We start from the raw sequence: 24,698 nt of genomic DNA on the forward strand, positions 1-24,698 counted from the left end.
AAAAAAATAAATAAATAAATAATATATATATATATATATATACATATATATATATATATATAACTCATACAAACAAACAAGTAGGAACTCCAATCATTGATAGAAAAGCACAGCAAGCCATAAATGACAAAGAAGGACATAACTAATGAAAACACAACAACTAAATTAAATACAGTTTAGCCTACACGTTTACACCTTCCCTACTCTCATAGGTTCTGTTCAATAAAGTTTGTGAAAAGAAAAGTTTTCAAAAGTTTTCGAAAGTGAATGTAGGAATTCCAGTGGCGTTCCTGGGGGGGCTGGCACCCGGGGCGGATCGCCGATGTGCCCCGCCCCCTGGGTGCAGCGCCCCCCTGATGCAGCGCGGACCCCCCCCCAGCGAAAGGACACCCCCGCGAAGGAACCCCCCACCGGGTGCACACCGCTGGGGGGGGTGCCGTGCGTGCCTGTCCTCCATTGTTCCATGCTTCTTCTCTGTCCCGGAACAGGAAGTAACCTGTTCCGGGGCAGAGAAGAAGCATGGAACAACGGAGGACAGGCGCGCGTGGCACCCCTACAGCGGCGTGCACCCGGGGCGGACCGCACCCACCGCTCCCCCTTAGGAATGCCACTGAGGAATTCTCTAATCTAATCTCTTTTGGAAGTCCGTTCCAGAGAGTGGGAGACAGAAAAAAGAATGCCGATGCACGCGTAGATTCCAATTGAGCCTTAGCGGGCGGAGGAATGACTAACCTATTATGTTAGCGATCTAAGAGTCCGCATGGGGAGAATAAGGAATCGTCAGATTGGATAAATAACTAGGAATAAGTGAATGAAATGCCTTATGTGTCGAAGCGAGTACCTTAAATTTGACTCTTGCTTCAATCGGAAGCCAATGAAGTTGGTATAGTAAAGGTGTTATTCTATCATCTCTCCGAGCCCTACAAATCATGCGAGCCGCTGTGTTTTGTATTCTTTGTATTCTTTTTAGATTAGCTTCAGTAATCCCTCCATAGATAACATTACAGTAATCTAAGCAGGATGTGATATACACATACGTCAATGTTTCAAGAGAGTCTTTACTTATTAGATTCTCGCAGATTCTTACTCCTATTGTAGGCAATGACTGGAATTTTGTTCTTAAAGCAATCATATACTCCCAAAATATGCCAGCACTTCCATATGATTTGGCAAAAATCTTTCGAGTATTGTGAAAATCGAAGGGCACAGTTGACATCTGGACTGCTTCTACCTCTTCTTGTCTTGAGTAGGGTTTCTCAATCTTGTGTCCTTGCTTTCTGTAGACACTCCTAAATGCATCTATGGGGATAACCCATCCTTTCAAGTCGGCCAGCCGATAGTTCTGGATTGCTGTGTGGTAAGCCCACAGTGGGCTTACCACTGCTTTATAAAAGGACCCTTAAGTAAGAACAGGCTGAACCTTGGTGAATTACTGCTGTGTTACATCAGTTCCATCCAACATCTCAGATTTATCTAATTCTGCTCATCTGGGATAAATAGAATTTGGAATTGGGCATTTATAAATAAGCTAAAATTGAATCCAAACAACACAAAGATTCTTTGGTTCAAAAATCTAGATATTAAAATACCTTCCTCAATAGTTGTGACTGATAATAAAGTATTACCAGTAGAGTCTGAATCTAGAGTACTAGGGAATGTTCTTGATTCTTTGATGTCTTACAGTCCTCAAATTAATCAACTATAGCGGAAAACAATTTTTAAATTAAGACAATTGTGATAGAAGCATTTGGGTTTTTGGTCCAGATGGTGATACTTCCACATCTGGATTATTGTAATGTCCTTCACTTGGGTCTACTTTCTAAACATCTAAGAAAGCTTCAACTTATACAAAATACCACAGTTAGATTAATCTTTAGACTTAATAAGTTTTCCAGTATTTCTGATTATACAGCAAAATTTCACTGGCTTCCGGTAAATGATCGTATATCCTTCAAGGCAGCTTGTTTATTTTTTCAGATTATTCATGGCTCTACCTCTGAGCTTCTGATAAACATGGTTTCTAAGACTCTGTTTGGTTTTTCTTCTTGTTTACGAAATCAACTAATTCTTTGTCCTCCCACTTTCAGAAAAATGTGTTTCTCGAAAATATTTAATGCTACATTCTCAGTTGTTATGGTTTCATTATGGAATTCCCTTCCTTACCATATCAGGATTGTACAACACTACTTGAAGCTTCAGAAAGAATTAAAGACATCATTTCTTTGATCAGCCTTAATAGCTATGTAACAGATTTGGATTGTCACTGAGTTCATTTCCATTTCATTTTTTATTTGATATTTTCAATGAGTTATGACTGCTGTAATTTTTTGGTTTGAACGTTTTATTATCCTTGTACACCGTGTTGAACTCTATCTAGAGGAAATAGCGGTTTAGAAAAACATATTGACATAGATATTGACATTTATACCCGCTATAGAGCAAACATAAGTGGTGGCTTATGCTAGTATTCTATAATGGATTAGGCTCACAAAACTTGTCATTATAGAATACTAACTTAGGGGTCCTTTTATCAAGCTGCAGGAAAAAGGGCCCTGCGCTGACCCAAAACATGCGCCCACGCTACCGCAGGCCACTTTTTACCCTCTGTGTGCTATTTTTTCATGGGAAGAAATACCCACTGATAAAGCAGGTGCAAATCTAGATGGGTACTTTTCTTTTTGAGAATTGGTGCAAAACCAGTAGACTGCATCCAACAGAAAGCTGAACTCTTAGGGTGACCATACCCAGAAACCGAGTCTATGTGACTATCCATTGGGACAAACCCCTGTCATTGCCATATACCTAGCGCCGTGATTCTCAAGCCTCTTCCACTAAGGTCAGGTATACATATAAAGTAGCACATATGAGTTTATCTTGATGGGCAGACTGGATGGACCGTACAGGTCTTCCTCTGCCGTCATCTAATCTGTTATTTATTTGTTACATTTGTATCCCACCTTTTCCCACTTATTAGTAGGCTCAAAGTGGCTTACATAGTTCCGGAGAGGTGGTTACAGACTTCAGTGTGAATAAATACAGTATAGGGGTACTATTACAATGACAAGTACAGTAAAGAAGTATCGGTAAATAGGTTGGGGTGAATTCAGACAAAATGTTAGGGTGTGATCATGCATCGGGTTTGAAAACTGTCCGTTTCCTGATTAAAATGCCATATTTCATTATTCGGTGTTTATGTCAGATACTGTGGGGTATGCCTTCTTGAACAGGTGAGTTTTTAGGTTTTTTTCGGAATTCTAGATGATTATTTGTAGATTTCAGGCGTTTTGGTAGAGAATTCCAGAGCTGTGTGCATATGTAAGAGAAACTTGACGCGTATGTTGATTTATACTTCAGGTTTTTACAACTTGGGAAGTGAAGAGTTAAGTACATTCTGGCTGATTCAATTGTGTTTCTAATTAGTAAGTCGATTAGTTCAGACATATAGCTCAGAGCTAGACCATGTATTATTCTGTGAACAAAGGTACAAATCTTGAAAGCGATACGTTCCTTAATTGGTAGCCAGTGTAGTTTTTCCCGGAGGGGTTTTGCACTTTCAAATTTAGATTTTCCATAGATAAGCCTGGCTGCCGTATTCTGAGCAGTCTGTAGTTTCCTTAGGATTTGTTCCCTGCAACCCGCATATACTCCATTGCAGTAATCGACATGTGTTAATACCATTGTTTGAATCATGTTGTGAAAAGTTTCCCTCGGGAAGAATTGTTTTACCCATTTGTTATGTTATATGTTACTGACGGACAGAGCTGAGCCAGTGGCTGTTTTTGTTTTCAGTCCCTTTGAATTGGGTCCCATTAATTGATGTATTTCTCTCTTTTCCCCCTTTCTTCCAGGTCTTCCTGCTGTGTTTGTGTCTGTTTGGGCCAGTGTGAGAGTTTCTCTAGCAGATACACAGTACGTAATAATTGCACTTGTAATTTCCACAAACCCAAAAAACAGAAGGCCACTGCTTGCTCAAACTCGTTCTCAAAGACAGCAGAGCACAGTGGGCTCAGTTCAGATTCAGCATTTAAAGTTTCATTGTGACAGCACCTTGCAGTGCATAGGCCGTGTCAGAGTAAGGTCATTATTAATGAAACTCTCAAGCTACAGGCAAGACTTTAGGAACCAATGAAAACAAAGGCGCAAACGGAACAACAACAGAGTGCAAAGGTCTATAAAATGGAAGAAACTCACCAACTTTCAGCTTACCCTTTTAATGGAGAAAGGAAGTGGACAGGACAAGTGCAGATTTCAAGGTGTTAAGCAATTATTTCCCCAATCAAAATACAAGCTGATACTGATACATGCTTTTATATTCCATAACACCCTTTAAATTCAGTGTGGATTACGTCAATCAAAAAAGTTCAGACAAACCTAAGAAAATTACAAACCAACAAAATATAACAATACATCAGTACATTATGTCAGGGCCCTTAACTAATAAAAATATTTATTAAAAGGAAACATTTTTAACTGTTTTCTAAAAGCCACTCCACTCAGAAATAACTCTGATCTTGGACAGGGTCGGCATTAGGGGCCCTTGTCAGAGGGGGCCTCAAACCTACAGGAAGTTGAAAGAGTCACAACCTACAAGCAAGCTTTGGGACGCCCTCCCTGGGCCCCGTCATGTCTAACACCTGTCCTGGTCTTGGATGGAAGAGAGGTCCAGACTTGAGCCACCAAATATGAAAATGTAGCTTAAAAAAATTTGTTTAGAAGAAAACTGTAAGAGCAAAGAATTTCTTGACGAGGTACTTCTAGACCGTGACAATAAGCTTACAAGATCTTTCATATATGAAAGTGCATCTCCATACAATATCTTAAACACAAAAGTGCATTACTTAAAATGAAATCTGGCTTCCATCGGAAGCCAGTGAAACCAAAACAATGGAGTAGCCCTTTCAAATTTATGAATCGAGTAAATAAGATGGGCCGCTGTATTTTTATTAAACAGTTGTAAATACACAGGGTCCAATATTCAGAGCTACTTATCCAGAAAGCAAGTGCTTCAACCATATAATATCATAGATAAGTGCTACTGACCAAGGCCAGTCAGTAATTTTCAGCTGCATTATCAGGATAAGACCACTGAAAATTTCTCAAGACCATCTAGCGCTACCCGGATAGTGTCGGGGCAGTCTTGGAGCAGAGCTGGAATTTATCTGTACACCGGCCACATACAGCACTGGTATAAGTATCTGGACAAAAAGGCTGTCCTAAATTATCTAGTGGCTTATCTGGATAGCAGCACTGAACATCGCATTATCTGGATAAGACCAGTGGTTGCTGGTATACCCGGATTTTTGGTGCCAGTATCTGGATAGCAGCTTGCGCTGAACTTTCAGGTTTAAAAGAAAGCAGACCGAAGAGTTTCAGTGCTGCCCCAGTAGTTTTCAATACTTTTCAACTGAAAGGAAGCTCTGGAATGAGGATGCAAAGGATGAAGGTAAAAGGGGATAGACTCAGGGGTAATATAAGAAAATACTTTTTTTACAGACAGGATGGTGGATATGTGGAATGACTTCCCGGTAGAGGTGGTGGTGATGAAAACTGTGAATTCAAGAAATCATGGGGCGAACACAGAGGATATCTAAGGGAGAGGAGTATAGAAATATGGATGGGCAGACTGGATAGGCCACACATGGTCCTTATATAAGTGCATAAGAATTGCCACAATGGGACAGACCAAAGGTCCATCAAGCTCAGCATCCTGTTTCCAACAGTGGCCAATCCAGGTCACAAATACCTGGCAAGATCCCGAAAAAGCTCAATACATTTTATGCTGCTTATCTCAGAAATAAGCAGTGGATTTTCCCCAAGTCAATTTAATAACGCTCTATGAACTTCTCCTTTAGGAAGCTGTCCAGAGCCTTTTAAAACTCCGCTATGCTAACCACCTTTACCACATTCTCTGGCAACGGATTCCAGAGTTTAATTACACGTTGAGTGAAGAAAACTTTTCTCTGATTCGTATTAAATTTACCTCTTTGTAGCTTCATCGCATGCCCCCTAGTCCTAGTATATTTTCTATATTTATATTTACTAGTTATTATGTATTCATTTTTTTGTGATTTTGGAAATCATGACTGGTATATATTTATACTGAGCTAATAATCTATTCAGGAAGGACAGGGCGTAGCTACCGGTGGGCCTGGATGGGCCCAGGCCCACCCAATCTCGGCTCAGGCCCGCCCAGTTTGTCCTGATCCTCCAATCATAGCCGGCCTTCTAGGCACCAGTTAGCCTGCAGTGCACACAGCCTTTTAGTTTAGCTGCGTCTCAGCCACGTGCATTCAGGCAGTTGGCTAGCAGCAAACACAGCAGCTTGATTTCTCCTTCTTCTGCCTTAATTGTTTTAGTGCAGTGCTCAGTCGGGAAGTCAGGAGTGCGACTTTACTTTTCAGTCTCAGCTGCTCTGTGGACAATTATCGGTGGTTCTGCCTTAATTGTTTTAGTGCAGTGCTGAATCCGAGCACCTTAAGACCTGATCCCGGACTTGGGGCCTGCTGGATTCAGCTCAGTAATTAGCTCAGCTGAAGAAGTTGGGCCCTATTCTGTTACAGGCACAGAGACGTTGAGAACTGTTGGGCCACCACATTTCCAAGAAATATCCTGGTCAGCAAAATAACCAATTCTGTCTGGTCAAGAGACTTGGCTTCATTAATAAAATGCGATGCTAAGCAGAGCTAGAATAAGCTTTTTCTGTGCAAGGTTTGCTTCTTGATTTTATTTTTTAAACTGTTTTATTTTGTGATATAGGCAAGACACACTTCTTATGGTTTCCAAGTTTGTATTGATCCTATTGTATTTATTATGTATTACATGCTCACTGCACAGGTTTTTAAAACATTTTTTGATTTATCCATTTTTTAATCATCTATTATAGCACGAAGCACTTTATAATGATTTTAATGTATATATTGTGTATATGTCCGCACAGAAAATCCATACGCATGATGCATTTAGTTTGCTTAATTTTAAGTTTTTATTTGTGGAATGCTTGTCGTTGATTATACTCTTTTTCATTAGGACACAATGCACCTAACTTGTTTGCTTAAGTTTTTATTTGGAGAGTGCTTGTTGGTATATTCTTTTTAATTAGATGGTGTTCATGTTGGTATGTCTTCTTTTATTAAGACGGCCATAAATTTAGGGATTATTTTTCTTTTATATTAATTGGTTTGGCAAACACTCTGTTTTCATTATCCCTTAGCATCAATATTCAAATGACATCATTCATGTTGTTCCTTTAAATTTCCCACCTTGTATTTTTAGCTGTTTTTACTTTATACACAGATTCAGTGTAAACTGTGTACAAGGTGTTTCAAGGTAAAGAAAGATCATGCATCCCTTTTTTTAAAATCAGCAAAATGTTTCACTGTCCTGTTTACATCATTAAACCATAAATTGGGTACAATTATATTTTATACATATCACTTTCACTTTTTGTTTGGGGCACAGTCCAGTCTTTGGTCACAGAACCTTTTTGATGTTTTGGTTTAACTTCTGGAGATTTCACTCAGGGGTAAATATTCATAATTACACCCTCTGCTTAAAAAAAAAACTGAACTCACTTTAGTTGTGAGAGTAGGGCTTTGCATGTGTGACCCACAAGGTGGACCAGAGACACCCCGGGGAAAGGGAGAATAGAAATGAACTCCTTTCAGTCCCCTCCCTCCCCAGGCCTCAGCACTCCCCTGCAGCCCACAGCCAACACACTGAGCACAGTCTACCACCATATACACAGACTGCACACTATGCAACTAATTTGGGAAACTCAAGCCAAGCTGCCCAGGTAACACAGATGTTTTTTAAAATAGTTACAGTGTAATGCTGGTGGGCTTCTGGGTGGGGTGGGGGGGGGGGGAGAGATTCGGAAGGGCAAGGGAGATGCCAGACTATGGGGAGATCGGTAGGGGGATAGGACAGGGCTGACACTAGGCTAAAGGGAGAGGTGGGGGTAAGGTAGATGCCTAGCTATGGGATAGATGGTGGGGAAAGGTATAGAAGGGCTGATGCCAGGCTACAAGGATGTATGGGGGGGGGGGCAAGGTAGGGAAGGGATGATACCGGGCTACAGTGATAGATGGGTGAAGGGTAGGGTTGATCCCAGACTATAGGGATGAATGTGGGGGTAAGGAAGGGAAGGGCTGATGCCGAGCTAGGGGGATGGATGGGGAAGGGAAGGGCTGATGCTGGGCTAGGGGGCTAGATGGGGAAGGGAAGGGCTGATGCTGGGCTAGGGAAGGGCTGATGCTGGACTAGGGGGATGGATGGGGGCGGGGGTAGGTCTGATCCCAGACGATGGGGATTTATTTATTTATTTATTGCATTTGTATCCCACATTTTCCCACCTTTTTGCGGGCTCAGTGTGGCTTACAATAAGATATGAATAATGGAAATACATTTGTTACAACTTGGTTATGGATTACATTGTACAGAGTTATGCGAGACATTCGAATATCATTAGGAATATAACAATGGGACATCAACATAGAAACATTGGAAGGAGACAATGGGAAGCTAAAAGGGCAGTGTTAGACACAAAGACATATGGTGTACATAGTTCTGTGAATAAATGTATGATTGACTGGATTACGGGATGAGGGATCAGAAGTGGATGTATGTTGCATTGATGAACAGTGAATGTGGACTCTATGTGTTTTGGCTCTTTCCGTAAGTTTTTTCAAACAGGTGAGTCTTCAGTAGTTTACGGAAGGAAGCTTGTTCGTTAATCATTCTTAGGTTGCGCGGTAGTGCATGCTCGTGTGGGAAAAGGTTGACGCATGTAGCGTCTTGTATTTCAGGCCCTTGCAAGTAGGGAAGTGGAGGTTGAGGTGTGTTCGGGATGATCTTTTAGCGTTTCTGGGTGGTAGGTCTATCAAATCAGACATGTACGCTGGGGCTTCGCCGTAAATGATCTTATGGACTAATGTGCAAACTTTAAAAGTAACGTGTTCCTTAAGTGGAAGCCAATGTAATTTCTCTCGTAGTGGTTTTGCGCTTTCATATCTTGGTTTTCCAAAGATGAGCCTGGCTGCTGTGTTCTAGGCTATTTGAAGTTTCCTCAGTATTTGCTCTTTGCAGCCTGCGTATAGTGAGTTGCAGTAATCCAGATGGCTGAGGACGAGGGATTGCACTAGGCTGCGGAAGACGAATCTTGGGAAGAATGGTCTTATCCTTTTCAATTTCCACATGCAGTAGAACATCTTCTTGGTTATGTTGTTTGCGTGGGTTTCGAGTGTTAGGTGGCGGTCGATAGTGACTCCAAGGATTTTTAGCATTTCTGAGATTGGGAGGTTTAGGTTTGGTGTGTTTATCGCGTTGAATTCATTTGTGTTGTATTGGGAGGTGAGTATCAGGCATTGGGTTTTTTCTGCATTTAATTTCAGGCGAAATGCATCTGCCCATGTGTTCATGATGTGTAGACTTTGATTGATTTCGTTGGAGATTTCTTTGGTGTCTTGTTTGAATGGGATGTATATTGTCACATCATCGGCGTATATATATGGGTTGAGGTTATGGTTTGATAGGAGTTTTGCTAAAGGGATCATCATTAGGTTGAATATAGTTGGTGAGAGAGGTGATCCTTGTGGGACTCCACATTCAGGTGTCCATGCCTTGGACGTGGTTGAATTTGATGTGACTTGATACGAGCGCAGGGTTAGGAACCCCTTGAACCAGTTCAGGACATTTCCTCCTATGCCAAAGGGTCAACCATGTCGAAGGCGCTTGACATGTCAAATTGTAGGAGGAGTATATTGTTGCCAGTTGCAATTATTTGTTTGAATTTGGTCATAAGGGTGACTAATACTGTTTCTGTGCTATGATTCGAACGGAATCCTGATTGGGCATTATGCAGTATTGAATGTTTGTTTAGATAGTTTGTGAGTTGTTTAGTTACCATTCCTTCGGTTATCTTGGTTATTAGTGGTATGGATGCTATTGGCCTGTAGTTGGTTATTTCGCTCGTGTTTTTCTTTGTATCTTTAGGAATTGGGGTAAGATTTTTCCTTTTTCTTTTGGGAAGAGTCCATTTTGTAGCATGTAGTTTATATGGTTTGTTAGGTCTATTATGAATTGTTGAGGAGCAGATTTCATGAGGTTATTTGGGCATATGTCTAGTTTGCAGTTGGATTTGGCATATCTTTTGAGAGTTTTAGAGATGAGGTCTTCAAATTCGGTCCAGGTTCTGTCTGCTGGGTGTGTTCCTTCTTCTGGATCTAGACAGTCTAGAAGAGTGGTGTATTCTATAGGGCTGGTGGGTATTATGTGTCGTAATAGTATAATTTTCTCCTTGAAGTATTTCGCAAGGTTGTCGACACTTGGTATATCTTTGCCGTTGGTTGTAACTGGTGTGGTGTCTAACAGTTTGTTCACGAGGTTGAAGAGTTTATGTGTGTCTTTGTAGTTTGGTCCTATTAATGTTTTGTAATGTAGTCTTTTTGTCTGTTTTATGGTATATTTGTATTTTCTTCGAAGTAGTTTCCAGTCGTTTAGTGTTTGTTCGTCTCTCTTTTTGTTCCAAGCTCGTTCTAGTTTCCTGACTTGTGTTTTCAGTTTTTTCAGCTCTTCGGTGAACCATGGATTTGCATTTTTCCTGTGTGATGTTCTGGTTTGGACTGGGGCAATTTTGTCTAATGTTGTTATACTTATATCGTCCCATTCTTGGAGGAATTGGATGGTGTCAGCATTTGTAGTCCATTCGTTCTGGTAGATCTGTTGCCAGAATGTTGTGGGGTCTATTTTTCCTCTCGTTGTGTAGGTTGTTCGCTCATGTTTATTGATCGTGTTTAGTTGTGTTTTTCGCCAGCAAAGAGTGACATTTGCTTTATGGTGGTCTGACCATAATGTAGGTGTCCATCTTGTGTCAGTGAGTATGATAGTTGAGTCCGGTTTGAATTTATTCGTTATGATATCTAGTGTGTGTCCTTTTTCGTGAGTTGGTTGCATGTTGGGTGTTTGCAGATCCCAGAGTTTTAGGAATTCTTTGAATTCTCGTGTACTTGGTAAGGTGTCATCTTCTAGGTGTAAGTTGATGTCGCCTAGTATAAGGATGTTTGAGGCTGATACGCAGGTATTCGAGATGAAATCCATGAGTTGTGTTTGGGTGTCTTGCCATTTTCCTGGTGGCCTGTAGAATAGGATTGTGTTAAGGTGTCCTATTAGGCTTGGATGGTTGATTCTTATCGATGCAATTTCAAGTTGTGGTGAGGTGGATTCACCCGTGATTGTGATGGTGAATTCAGGTTTGTATATTATAGCTATTCCGCCTCCTCTTTTTTTTCCATTTCTTGTCCAGTGCGTGATTTTGTATTCTGGTGGGCACGTTTCTAAGATGGCGGGGTCTGTGGGACTATGGAACCAGGTTTCTGTGATAAATAGGAGGTCTAATTTGTCTGTGATGATCCAATCTAGTATGTCTACTGAGTTGCTTACTGCTGATCTTGCATTAATGTATCCTAGTTGAATTGAGTGATATGGTTTCAAGGTGGGGTGTGATGTGTTTATTTTTATTAGTTGTCTGTTTCTTCGGTAGTTGAATTTGTTGTTGTCATTGTTTTCCTCATTTTGTCGGTGGTGTTCATATCCGGAGATTATTCCAGTTGGTTGGTTGTTGTGTCTTTGATGGATGGGGGGGAAGGGAAGGGTTGATGCCAAGCTACAGGACAATTTCTAATTTTTCGTCCTTTATTCTGTAATTTATGTTGGTTCATAGGCGTAGTTTGACTGTTTTATTTGGGGGGGGGGGGGCAAAGGAAGGGGCGGGGCATATTAGCATATCATTTGCATATATGTATATGCAAATTATGCTAATATGGAGGAAGGAAGGGAGCAAGAGCTGGCTTTTTTGGGAATAACCAGTGTTCGTTTGCCGATGGATAGCCACTGAATCGGAGAGGCAGCGGGTTTGGCGGCAGGCAGTGGTGTGCTGTTAAATGTTTAACAACAGGCTCTCCCCCCCCCCCCCCGGTCCCCCTCTGCGACCCCCCCAAATTGCAGAGCTGGCTATAGCCGGGGAGAGAGCCTGGGGGTGGGGGGGTATAAATAAGTAAATATAAACTTTTAATGTTGAGCACCTGATTCTCAAAGTGAACATATTCCAAACACTATAATGAAAATAAAATTATTTTTTTCTACCTTTGTTGTCTGGTGACTGTTTTTCTGATCATGCTGGTCCAGTATCTGATTCTGCTGCTATCTGTCCTCTTAACTCCGTTTCCAGGGCTTCCTTTCCATTTATTTCTTTCCTTTCCTCCTTTCTTCTTCATTTCTGGTCCTCAGCTTCTGCCTATTTTCTTCATCCATGTGCAGTTTTTCTCCTCTCTTCCTTTTCCCTCATCTCATCTCCTTCCTCACTCTTTCCTTCCCTCCATCCATGTCCAGCATTTCTTTCTCTCCCCTGCCCTCTATCCACCCATGTCCAGTGACCCTTCTCTCCCTTTGCCCTGCAAGCACCCATACCCAGCGACCCTCCTTTCCTCTGCCCTCCATCCACTCAGTCCAGCAGTGACCCTCCTCTCCCCTGCTCCCATGCCCAGTGGCCCTCCTTTCCCCTGCCCTCCATCCACTCAGTCCAGCAGTGACCCTCCTCTCCCCTGTCCCCATACCCAGTGGCCCTCCTTTCCCCTGCCCTCCATCCACTCAGTCCAGCAGTGACCCTCCTCTCCCCTGTCCCCATACCCAGTGACCCTCCTTTCCCCTGCCCTCCATCCACCCAGTCCAGCAGTGACCCTCCTCTCCCCTGTCCCCATACCCAGTGGCCCTCCTTTCCCCTGCCCTCCATCCACCCTGTCCAGCAGTGACCCTCCTCTCCCCTGCCATCTCTTCATCCCGCCCTCTCCCCATTCCTTCTCCTCCCCCCCCCGCCCCCCCCCCCCCGCAGCGAGCCAGTTCTCCTCCCTCCCTCTGGATCCTTCCCTCACCAACTTGATCTTCGAATTCTTCTCCTGCCCGCTAGCGCTGACTCTCCCCTGCCGGTTCACGCTTCAAAATGGCCACCGAGACTTCAGCAGAAGTCTCGCGAGGCCGCCTCTGGAAGTCTCGGCGGTCATTTTTAAAGCGCGAACCAGCAGGGGAAAGAGCGCTAGCAGGCCGGGCAGGCAAAGGAGGATTCGAAGATCAGGTCGGAGAGGGATGGATCCGGAGGGAGGGAGGAGAGCCGGCTCACGGGGGGGCCAGGGGGGGGAGGAGAAGGAACGGGGAGAGGGCGGGGCGAAGGGAGAGCTGCCTGGTGCCGGCCCTGCGTTTGGGGGGGCATTGCCCCCCCTCGCCCCCCCAGTCTACGCCCATGTGTTGGTTGGTCTGTGTTCTGCATGTGACCAAGCAGGTGAGAGATTTGGCTGGCATGCGGTTTGTGTGGAGATCTCTGAGTTGTTTGCCTTTTCCAATGGGATGTATATTGCTGTTGTGTATATTCACTGCTGCCTTTTTAAAGGTACTGTTATTGGTATTTGTGTTCAGAATTGGTGTTAAGATTTGCAACTTAGTGGCTCATTTTCAGAGCACTTAAACACACAAAGTACCATAGGTTAGTATGGTAGACTTATGTTTGGGCAAGTTTAAGATATGGCATAATGTAACTATATTTAAAAATATTGTTGTTTTTTTTCAATTAGGTATGTATGTGTTTTATGTTGATGCAGGGCAGCTGTTGGGCAGACTAATTAGAAATCCATCATCAAGTGCATTCTAAGGCACTATTTTCTAGTATCCTGAGAAACACTACCCATACTTATATACATGGTGCCCACCCATATTACCTCTGGGCCCACCCAAAATGTCAGGTCTGGCTACGCCACTGGGACAGAGTAGGAAGAAAGGGTGAAGGAGTGGCATTATATATTAAAGATAATATTAAAACTGCGGGATTTACAGGTTAAAGAGGCAGCACTGTGGGTTAATCTGGAAATAGTGAATGGAAAATCTATTTGCATTGGTGCGATATACAGGTCTCCTTCACAAGCAGAAGAAGCGGACAAAAATTTAATTGAAGACATTCATAAGAGGAACTAGGAAAGGGTAATAGGTGATTTCAGTATGCTGGATGTTGATTAGGGCATCCCTGTTGCAGGGTCAGCTAGAAAAGTAGGGAGATCCTGGATTCTCTACAGAGAGAACTGTTCCAGTACTTACATAAGTACATAAGTAATGCCACACTGGGAAAAGACCAAAGGTCCATCAAGCCCAGCATCCTGTCCACAACAGCGGCCAATCCAGGCCAAGGGCACCTGGCGAGCTTCCCAAACGTACAAACATTCTATACATGTTATTCCTGGAATTGTGGATTTTCCCAAGTCCATTTAGTGGTGGTTTATGGACTTGTCCTTTAGGAAACCGTCTAACCCCTTTTTAAACTCTCCGGCAACGAATTCCAGAGTTTAATTATGCGCTGGGTGAAGAAACATTTTCTCTGATTTGTTTTAAATTTACTACACTGTAGTTTCATCGCATGCCCCCTAGTCCTAGTATTTTTGGAAAGCGTGACAGAGTCTTCACATCCACCTGTTCCACTCCACTCAATATTTTATATACCTCTATCATATCTCCCCTCAGCCGTCTCTTATCCAAGCTGAAAAGCCCTAGCCTCCTTAATCTTTCTTCATAGGGACATTGTCCCATCCCCGCTATCATTTTAGTTGCCCTTCGCTGCACCTTTTCCAATTCTACTATATCTTTCTTGAGATGCGGCTACCAGAATTGAACACAGTACTCAAGGTGCGGTCGCACCATGGAGCGATACAATGGCATTATAACATCCTCACACCTGTTTTCCATACCTTTCCTAATAATACCCAACATTCTATTCACTTTCCTAGCTGCAGCAGCACACTGAGCAGAAGGTTTCAGTGTATTATCGACGACGACACCCAGATCCCTTTCTTGGTCCGTAACTCCTAACATGGAACCTTGCAAGACGTAGCTATAATTTGGGTTCTTTTTTCCCCACATGCATCACCTTGCACTTGGTAATGAAACCCACATGGGATGGGTCCATACTGGACCTGATGCTTTCAAATGGGGAGAGTGTTTCCAACATCAAAGTGAGTGATCATCTAGAATCCAGTGATCGCTAGATGGTGTTGTTCAATTTTAAGGCATGTATGGAAAGGGTTTATTCAGAAGTGAAGGTTCTAGACTTCAAGCTGGGGGAATATCTCAAGAAGTTGATAGCTGGGTGGGAACATCTGGAGGAAGTATAAAAGCAGTGGGAAAAATTGAAAGGAGCCATTTTAAGGGCAACAGACCTTTTTGTTAGAAAAATAACTAAAACTAAGAGAAAGAGAAGGCTGCTTTGATTCTCAAAAGAAATAGCTGAAAAGATAAGGAAAAAGAAGATATCCTTCATAAACTACAAGAGATTGCAGAAAGAGGAAGACAGGCAACAATATCTGGAAAAGCTAAGAGAAGCTGGCAATTTTTTATTGGACTACCATCCACCTGGGCAGGATGAACAGACGGATATAGAAATGTTATCAGAAATTAGGGAGGCTAACAAACTGGGCAACACAATAATAATGGGTGATTTCAATTACCCCGATATTGACTGGGTAAATGTAACATCAGGGCATGCTAGGGAGGTGAAATTACTTGACGATATAAAAGACTGCTTTATGGAGCAGCTGGTACAGGATCCAACAAGAGAAGGAAAAAATCTAGACCTAGTCCTTAGTGGAGCACATGATCTGGTGCAGGAGGTAATGGTACTGGGGCTGCTTGATAACAGTGATCATTGACTTTGGAGGAAGTACACACAGGAAATCAAATACATTAGCGTTCAACTTTCAAAAAGGAGACTGTGATAAAATGAGACGAACTGTGAAAAAAAACTTAGAGGAGCAGCTGCAAAGGTCAAAAATTTACTTCAGGCTTGGGTGCTGTTCAAAAAAATACAATCCTGGAAGCTCAGGCCAAATATATTCCGTGTATTAAAAAAGGAGGAAGGAAGACCAAATGACAGCTGGTATGGTTAAAAAGTGAGGTGAAGAAAGCTATTAGAGCTAATAGAAAATCCTTCAGCAAATAGAAGAAGGATCTGACTGAAAATAACAAGAAACAGCATAAGGAATGTCAAGTCAAATGCAAAGCACTGATAAAGAAGACAAAGAGAGACTTTGAAAAAAAAGATTGCATTGGAGGCAAAAACACGTGGAGGGGCATAATCGAACGGGGTGCCCAAGTTTTCATGAGGGCGTCCTAGGACGCCCCCGTGAAGGGGCGGGGAAACCCGTATTATCGAAACAAGATGGGTATCCATCTTTCATTTCGATAATAAGGTCGGGGACACCCAAATCTCAACATTTAGGTCGACCTTAGAGATTGTCGACCTAAATGTTGAGATGGTCGACCTTAGAGATAGCGCTATAGCAATGATTTATAGTAATAGTAGTAGTAGTAGAGATAGTCATCCCTGGTTTTCAGCCATAATGGAAACCGAGGACACCCATCTCAAAAACAACCAAATCCAAGCCCTTTGGTTGTGGGAGGAGCCAGAATTCGTAGTGCACTGGTCCTCCTGGCATGCCAGTACACCAACCGGGCACCCTAGGGGGCACTGCAGTGGACTTCACAAATTGCTCCCAGGTGCATAGCTCCCTTACCTTGGGTGCTGAGCCCCCCAAACCCCACTACCCCTATCTCTTAATCACGCCCTTCTCTTTCGAAAATAAGCCTGATAGTGAACTCTAGGTCCCTGGAGCAGTTTTAGTGAGTGCAGTGCACTTCAGGCAGGCGGACCCAGGCCCATCCCCCCTACCTGTTACACTTGTGGTGGTAAATGTGAGCCCCCCAAACCCTCCCCAAAACCCACTACCCACAACTGTACACCACTACCATAGCCCTAAGGGGTGAAGGGGAGCACGTACATGTGGGTACAGTGGGTTTCAGGTGGGTTTTGAAGGGCTCACATTTACCACCACCACAAGTGTAACAGGTAGGGGGGGATGGGCCTGGGTCCGCCTGCCTGAAGTGCACTGCACTGACTAAAACTGCTCCAGAAACCTGCATACTGCTGTGATGGAGCTGGGTATGACATTTGAGGCTGGCATAGAGGCTGGCAAATTTTTTTAAAAACTTTTTTATTTAGGGTGGGAGGGGGTTGGTGAGCACTGGGGGAGTAAGGGGAGTTCATCCCCGATTCCCTCCGGTGGTCATCTGGTCAGTTTGGGCACCTTTTCATGGCTTGGTCACAAGAAAAAATGGACCAAGTCGGCCAAGTGCTCGTCAGGGACACCCTTCTTTTTTCCATTATTGGCCGAGGACGCCCATCTCTTAATCACGCCCAAGTCCTGCCTTCGCTATGGTGCCGACCCCCCCCCCCCCCTGCAAAGGGAAGCAGTTGAGGGCGCCGTAAATTGGCTTTTGATTATGCCGATTTGGGCGACCCTGAGAGAAGGACGCCCATCTCCCGATTTGTGTCGAAAGATGGGCGCCCTTCTCTTTCGAAAATGCCCCGATAGTAGAACTAGAAAAGGTACAGAGAAGGGCAATGAAAATGATAAAGGGGATGGGACCTTCCCTATGAGGAAAGGCTGAAATGACTGGGGCTCTTCAGCTTGGAGAAAAGACGGCTGAGGGGAGATATGATAGAGACATATAAAATACTGAGTGGAGTTGAACGGGTACACGTGAATCGCTTTTTTACTCTTTCCAAAAATACTAGGACTAGGGGGCACGCAATGAAGCTACAAAGTAGTAAATTTAAAACGAAACGGAGAAAATATTTATTCACTCAATGAATAATTAAACTCTGGCATTCGTTGCCAGAGAATGCAGTAAAAGCAGTGCTTAGCAGGGTTTATAAAAGGCTTGGATGGCTTTCTAAAGGAAAAGTCCATAGACCATTATTAAAATGGACTTAGAGAAAATCCACTGCTTATTTCTAGGATAAGCAGCATAAAATGTTTTGTACTGTTATGGGATCTTGCCAGGCACTTGTGACCTGGTTTGGCCACTGTTGGAAACAGGATACTGGGCTTGATGGACCTTCCGTCTGTCCCAGTATGGAAACACATATACTTACTAGTAAAAAAGGCCCGTTTCTGTATGAAAGGAAACAGGCACTAGCAAGGTTTTCCCCCCCCCCCCCCCCCGCTCTCTCCCTCGCTCTCTCCCTGTGTCCCCTCCAAGTCCCAAGTCTCCTTTCCTCCCCTCCGATTTCCATGGCTTCCTCCCTCCCTCTGTCACTGTCCTTCACTGTCCTTCCTCCGATTTGTAGTCCTCCCTCCGAGTTCCAGTCCCCCCTCCCTCCCCCCATCCCCCAACGTGCACGTCGCCCCCCCTCTCTCCCTCGCTTACCGGGGTCCCGGCGGCAGCATTGAAGAGCGAGCAGGCTCAGCGAGTCTGCTGCCTTCCCTTCTGTTTGCTCTGAGCTGTGACTCTGGTCCCGCCCTCATTTCCTGTTTCGGCAAGGGCGAGACCAGAGTCACAACTCAGAGCGAACAGAAGGGAAGGCAGCAGACTCGCTGAGCCTGCTCGCTCTTCAATGCTTCCAGGCCAGTGACGTCAGTGTTATCTACTGCACGAAGCAGACCACTTCCGGTGGAAGCCACGGTCCCAGGAAGCTTCAGAAAGTTGGAGGTGAGAATTATTATATAGGATGACGTCCAGGCCAGTGACGTCAGTGTTATCTACTGCACAAAGCAGACCACCTCCGGCGGATGCCACGGTCCCAGGCAGCTTCAGAACGTTGGAGGTGAGAATTATTATATAGGATGGCGTCCAGGCCAGTGACGTCAGTGTTATCTACTGCACGAAACAGACCACCTCCGGCAGAAGCCACAGTCCCAGGTAGCTTCAGAACGTTGGAGGTGAGAATTATTATATAAGATGTAATTATCAGTGCTAATTGTCTCATTATGCAATTAAATTGCATGTACAAATTGGGTGCACACCCAAATTTGCGCATGCAAATTCTCGCACCATAACTTACCGAAGTCTCACACTAAAGTCCACATTTAGGCGTGAGTGGTTATGCCTGGCATCAGTATTAATGCGTACATTAAGGGGCATCAGTGCCAACTTACTCTAGTAATCTATAATGGCATCTTGGCACACGGATGTCATTATAAAATTGGTGCATCAATGCATAGTATCGGCATTCCTAAACTGTGGCACACAGTTGTTACTTCCATAGAGTATAATTATTCCTTCACAACCAATAAAACTTCCAGCAACAGGTACAGAACTGAAGAAGAAGTACAAAACCATTCTATTCAAACCCTGGTGTCATATCAGTGACAGCAACAGAAACTCTCTCCACTACCAGACCCTGAGAAGCAGTGGCATAGCCCAATGGCTAATTCTGGGTGGGCCTCGGCCCAAGGTGGGTGGGCATGAAATTCTCTCTGCCCCCACAGTCTCCTCCATCAACCCCCAAAATATAAATACCTGACTTGGCAGGGATGCCAAGCCCCGCCAGCTGAAGACCTCTCCTGCCTGAGTTGAGCCTGCAGAAGCACATATTCAGCAGGCATGCTTCATCGCTAGTGCCAGCTGTCCCACGCATGTTCAGACCTGAAAGTGAGGGCCCCCTCCCCTCCCCCCCCCCCATGGCTACACCACTTTAGTAACGCAAAACCTAGCAAATAGATACTCAAACTACACTAACCCAACTTATGAAAAGTCAGCACTGCAAATATTCTAGAACACCAATAGACCTCCAACTCTGGAAGATGAGAACAACTAAACAGAGAATCTACATGTTAAAAGAATCCTTCTCTGCAGTTGCGAGAGGAAAACAGAATGTCAACTAGTTAAAAAAAACAAAACTAAACAAAGCCACTACAGATTAGAAATAAACCTAGACAAGAAATGAAATTGAAAACCCAAGAAACCAGACTGTGAGCAGCAGAGCACTGAAAAAAGAGAAATAGAAAGACATTTCCTCCTGTACAGAACAAAATACAAGAAATCTAAATGTTCAAAGCTCACATCTTTTTCTCTAAATATTACATTTTCTGTATCATTGTCTGACCATTTTGTTTTTCCATGTGGGTTGGTCCAGGGCCGGTCTTAGCAACTGCAGGGCCCTGTGCAAACCAGTTCTTTGAGGCCCCCCTGCCTGCCCTGCCCCACCTCGCTTTAAGATTTAAAATGAGGTGTCAGAGATGTAACAGAATTATTTAGTTGCCAACGACTGGTGTAATCTTAGTAAGACTGCAATGAGGAATACATGAGGAGCTAGGGGGTGCCAGAAAAGTCACACAGGAAAGAGAAAGATACAAAGTAGGGAGGAGGGTTCTGAGACACGGGGACATACTGGGCAGTGATATATCTAGACAGAAATATTTGGGCTAAAAACAGAGGGGCAAACTAGGTATTGGGGGGGGGGGGGCAATTCAAAGCGACATTTCTACTTATCAGTATACCATAACAAGTATACTGTCCCAACCTGAGGAAAAAGGCTTTGCCTCCAAAATCTAGAAAACTAGTCAAAAATATATTTAGTCCAATAAAAAGGTCTCGTCTTGTTTTCCATTTTTTCCTTTTTATTAACTTTTAAAGTGGGCTAACACAGCAACCACATTGCTTCATCCAAAATTAAAAATAAAATTCTTTTTCCACCTTTGTTCTGGCCACTTAATTTTTCTAATCGTGTTGACCCCAGAATCTGATTACTGCTTTCTGACTTCTTTAATTCTCTTTCCAAATGTCTCCTGTCTATTTATCATTTTTTTCTCTCCATCTGTCTTCTTCACCTCCTCTACTACATCCAGCTCCAACATTGATCTGTTCCCTTCAGCGTTCTTCTGTTTTTTTTCTGCCTCTATTATTTATTTATGTCATTTATACCCCATATTTCCTATACAATTTCAAGTTCATTGTGGCTAACAAGCTAAAAAGAAGTCATTACAAAATATGAAACAAAATACATAAACCCACACATATCAATATTCTTCTCCAGTATCTCCCTTTTGTTACTGTGTCTACCTGCAGCTTTCCATCTTTTCCCTCACCTTGACCCACCCATTCTCCTTTTATTCCCCAGACTTTCTTTAACTCTTTTCTTTCTCCCCCACCCCCCGCCATCCAGCATTGCCCCTCTTTGTCTCGCTTTGTGCCTGGCATGCAGTATTTCCCATCTCTCTCTTTCTCTCTCACCCTGCACCATCCAGCATTGCCTCATCTTTCTCTCGCCACTCCCTCCATGCAGTACTGTCTCTCCCATCTCCCACGACCCCACCCCACCCCCTTACCCAGCATTGCCTGCTCTCTCTCTATTCCCCTCCCACACCATTTAGCACTGCCCCTGCCTCTCTCTCTCACTACCCCCTCCCCCCATAGCATTGTTTCTGTTTCTCTCTACCCCAGTCTCAACACTGCTCCCAGTCTTACACTGGCCCCAGCATTGCTCCTCTCCTGCCCCCCTCAGCAGGGCTGGTCTTAGCAATTGCGGGGCCCTGTGCAGACCAGTTCAGTGATGCCCTGCCCCCGCCCCCTGCCAGCGCCCCCCACCTGCACCCCCCTCCTGCGCCCACCACCATAAGCCATAATTTATCAGAGTTTAATAGGAGGTTTAGAGCTCTTGGAACCCCACCTTATCCCATACCTTGATATGCATCCACCACGTTTCAGTAGACAGCGGCAGCAATTTTCATATCCCATCAGCTGCCGAGCCCAGAGCCTCCTCACTGCTGTATCTCATCATTGCCCAGGAGACTCTGGGCTCAGCAGCTGATGAGATATGGAAATCGCTACTGCTGCCTGATGCTCTCTACTGAAATGTGGAGCAGGGAGGTGTTCTCCAGGCTGAATAGCCCCTTTTACCACTGCCTTTTAAAGAAATAGCCATGCGGCAAGCACTTGCCACACGGCCATTTCAGAGGGGAACACTTACCGCCACCCAATGAGGTGGCAGTAAGGGCTCCTACACTGTCGGATAAACACCGGCACTACAAAAATACATTTTTGTAGCGCCACAAATGGCACATGCTAAGGATGGGAACTTCCGGTTTAGCAAGCAGTAAGCCCGTGTTTGGCTTACCGCCACTTAATAAAAGACTCCCTTAAATACTTTAAATAGTTCACTGTAAACAAAAACTTATATCAAAAAGAAGTTTCTTAATAAACATTCCCACCGTTTTGCACTCCATTCCTCATGTTTGGTCTTTTATACATTTGTATGTTTCACCAGAAACCAGGAGTTTTAGTAAGGCAAAAATTTTTTTTTGGGGGGGGGGGGGGGGAAGGAGGAGGAGGAGAAGCGTACACCTGCTACACCTTGCATAGGCAGTGGAATGGGGGAGGACCACTGAGGCCATGGATCTACCAATATTTTGACCAATACAGCATCATCACCCGACAGCTTGGGGCCAGGCCGGAGTTTGGTTTGCTTGACTCTTCCAACCAAAAGGTGTCCTATTTGCCAACCCTTTGGATGCCTGTAGAGATGCCACTGCCAATACAGCTACAAAAAGTGTGAACTACCTGGTCAGATCTACAGATATCTCCCAGCAAGAATGATCTTCCACCAGAGCAGCTGCCCACCAACATGGTGGCCATAGGCTTTTGGCATTATATAGCATCCAAGCTGTGCATTATATATTCAAACTCTTGTTTTTTTAGGTGCTGGGATGTCAGTGCTGGCAAGATGAAATGGATTTATCAGATCCCTATACTGGTGGCTATTATGGTAAGCAACCTGCAATGGAATTAATCCGACCTCATGAAAGGCTCTTCATAGGAGAATCAAGAATGTTGGGTCTTCTGCGACGAGATGGGCAGTTTAGCTTCAGATTTAGAAAGAAGAGAGAATATCGATTCTCAGCCATGTGTATTACCCAGTAAGATGAGCTGTCATTTGGGAAATATCAACAACATATCCTATGTCACTGCATGTCATTAACAAATGAAAACGAGCAGAAAAACATTCTTATTGTTTGCTGATAACACTGCCAACTCTTTTGGAAGAGTGCACTCTTTTAAAATATTGCGCACTCAACGACTTTGCTCCGTGATGACACAATAGCCCCGTGATGACACAATAGCCCCTTTCTTTCCGAGCACTCTACCAAAACCCTCATCCACACCCTTGTCACCTCTCGTTTAGACTACTGCAATCTGCTTCTTGCTGGCCTCCCACTTAGTCACCTCTCCCCTCTCCAGTCGGTTCAAAACTCTGCTGCCCGTCTCATCTTCCGCCAGGGTCGCTTTACTCATACTACCCCTCTCCTCAAGACCCTTCACTGGCTCCCTATCCGTTTTCGCATCCTGTTCAAACTTCTTCTACTAACCTATAAATGTACTCACTCTGCTGCTCCCCAGTATCTCTCCACACTCGTCCTTCCCTACACCCCTTCCCGTGCACTCCGCTCCATGGATAAATCCTTCTTATCTGTTCCCTTCTCCACTACTGCCAACTCCAGACTTCGCGCCTTTTGTCTTGCTGCACCCTACGCCTGGAATAAACTTCCTGAGCCCCTACGTCTTGCCCCATCCTTGGCCACCTTTAAATCTAGACTGAAAGCCCACCTCTTTAACATTGCTTTTGACTCGTAACCACTTGTAACCACTCGCCTCCACCTACCCTCCTCTCTTCCTTCCCGTTCACATTAATTGATTTGATTTGCTTACTTACTTTATTTTTTGTCTATTAGATTGTAAGCTCTTTGAGCAGGGACTGTCTTTCTTCTATGTTTGTGCAGCGCTGCGTACGCCTTGTAGCGCTATAGAAATGCTAAATAGTAGTAGTAGTAAAACAAACTGAATATTCCTGGAAATAACACAAAACTTTTCTGGCTGTCCATCCCTATTACCCATTATGTTGTTGCACAGTCACTCCATATATGCCACATCCTGCTGTATTCCTTGTTTTCCTGCGCATTATTTCTTAGTAATGTCTTGCTTAAAGCTGTTTTAAAATAAAAGGGTTTAGGACAGTGGTTCCCAAACCTGGTCCTGGAGGCACCCCAAGCAGTCAAGCTTTCATGATATCCACAATGAATATTTATGAGAAAAATCTGCATACACTGCCTCATTAGTATGCACATCTCTCTCATGAATATTCATTGTGGATATCATGAAAGCTTGACTGCTTGGGGTGCCTCCAGGACCAGGTTTGGGAACCACTGGTTTAGGACATAAAAGCAAGAATATTCTGAACAGATATGTAATTTTCCTCTTAAGTTAACAGCAGAGTAGAGCAGTTGAATACTGAAGGATGCTGATTTTTAATAGTTGTTGGTGAGCTTCTGTTAGAATATGACCTTCTCTCTCTCTCACAGATAAATTTCTTCCTCTTTTTGAATATTGTGAGAGTCCTGGCATCCAAGCTCTGGGGAACCAACACAGGAAAGCTAGATCCCCGGCACCAGTACAGGTGGGTCCTGAACCCACTGCACAACGGATCAATTTCATTTATAAGCAGCTGTGGCTCAAAGGTTTGTGGTATCTCAAGCCAGCTTTTGTTTTTGCATTTCCATTCCATTGGTGCGAGGCTAGGGATGTACACAGCCAAAACATTTTCTTTCCCCTGTTTACAAAGCTGCGCTAGCGGCTGCTGGTACGTTAATTCCAACTCAGCCCATTCACTGTGTCAGCATTGCCATGCGGCTTTGTAAACAAATAGGAGGAAATATTTTTTCACTCAAAGAGTAATTAAGCTCTAGAACTCGCTGCCAGAGGATGTGATAACAGCAGTTAGCACATCTGGGTTTTAAAAAAAGTTTGGCCAAATTCCTGGAGGAAAAGTCCATAGTCTG

At 43.9% G+C, this 24,698-nt stretch overlaps 1 protein-coding gene across 1 annotated transcript in view; it reads left to right on the top strand.

The window, feature by feature from the left end:
- LOC115481402 (parathyroid hormone/parathyroid hormone-related peptide receptor-like) overlaps positions 1–24,698 on the top strand; it is a 115,249-nt gene that overhangs the window by 57,100 nt on the left and 33,451 nt on the right. Inside the window, 3 exon segments of the mRNA XM_030220490.1 lie at positions 3,849–3,909; positions 22,564–22,630; positions 24,222–24,316. Coding sequence (XP_030076350.1) covers positions 3,849–3,909; positions 22,564–22,630; positions 24,222–24,316 — 223 coding nt within the window.

The sequence above is a fragment of the Microcaecilia unicolor genome, chromosome 12, assembly GCF_901765095.1.
Source record: "Microcaecilia unicolor chromosome 12, aMicUni1.1, whole genome shotgun sequence".
Classification (NCBI taxonomy): domain Eukaryota; kingdom Metazoa; phylum Chordata; class Amphibia; order Gymnophiona; family Siphonopidae; genus Microcaecilia; species Microcaecilia unicolor.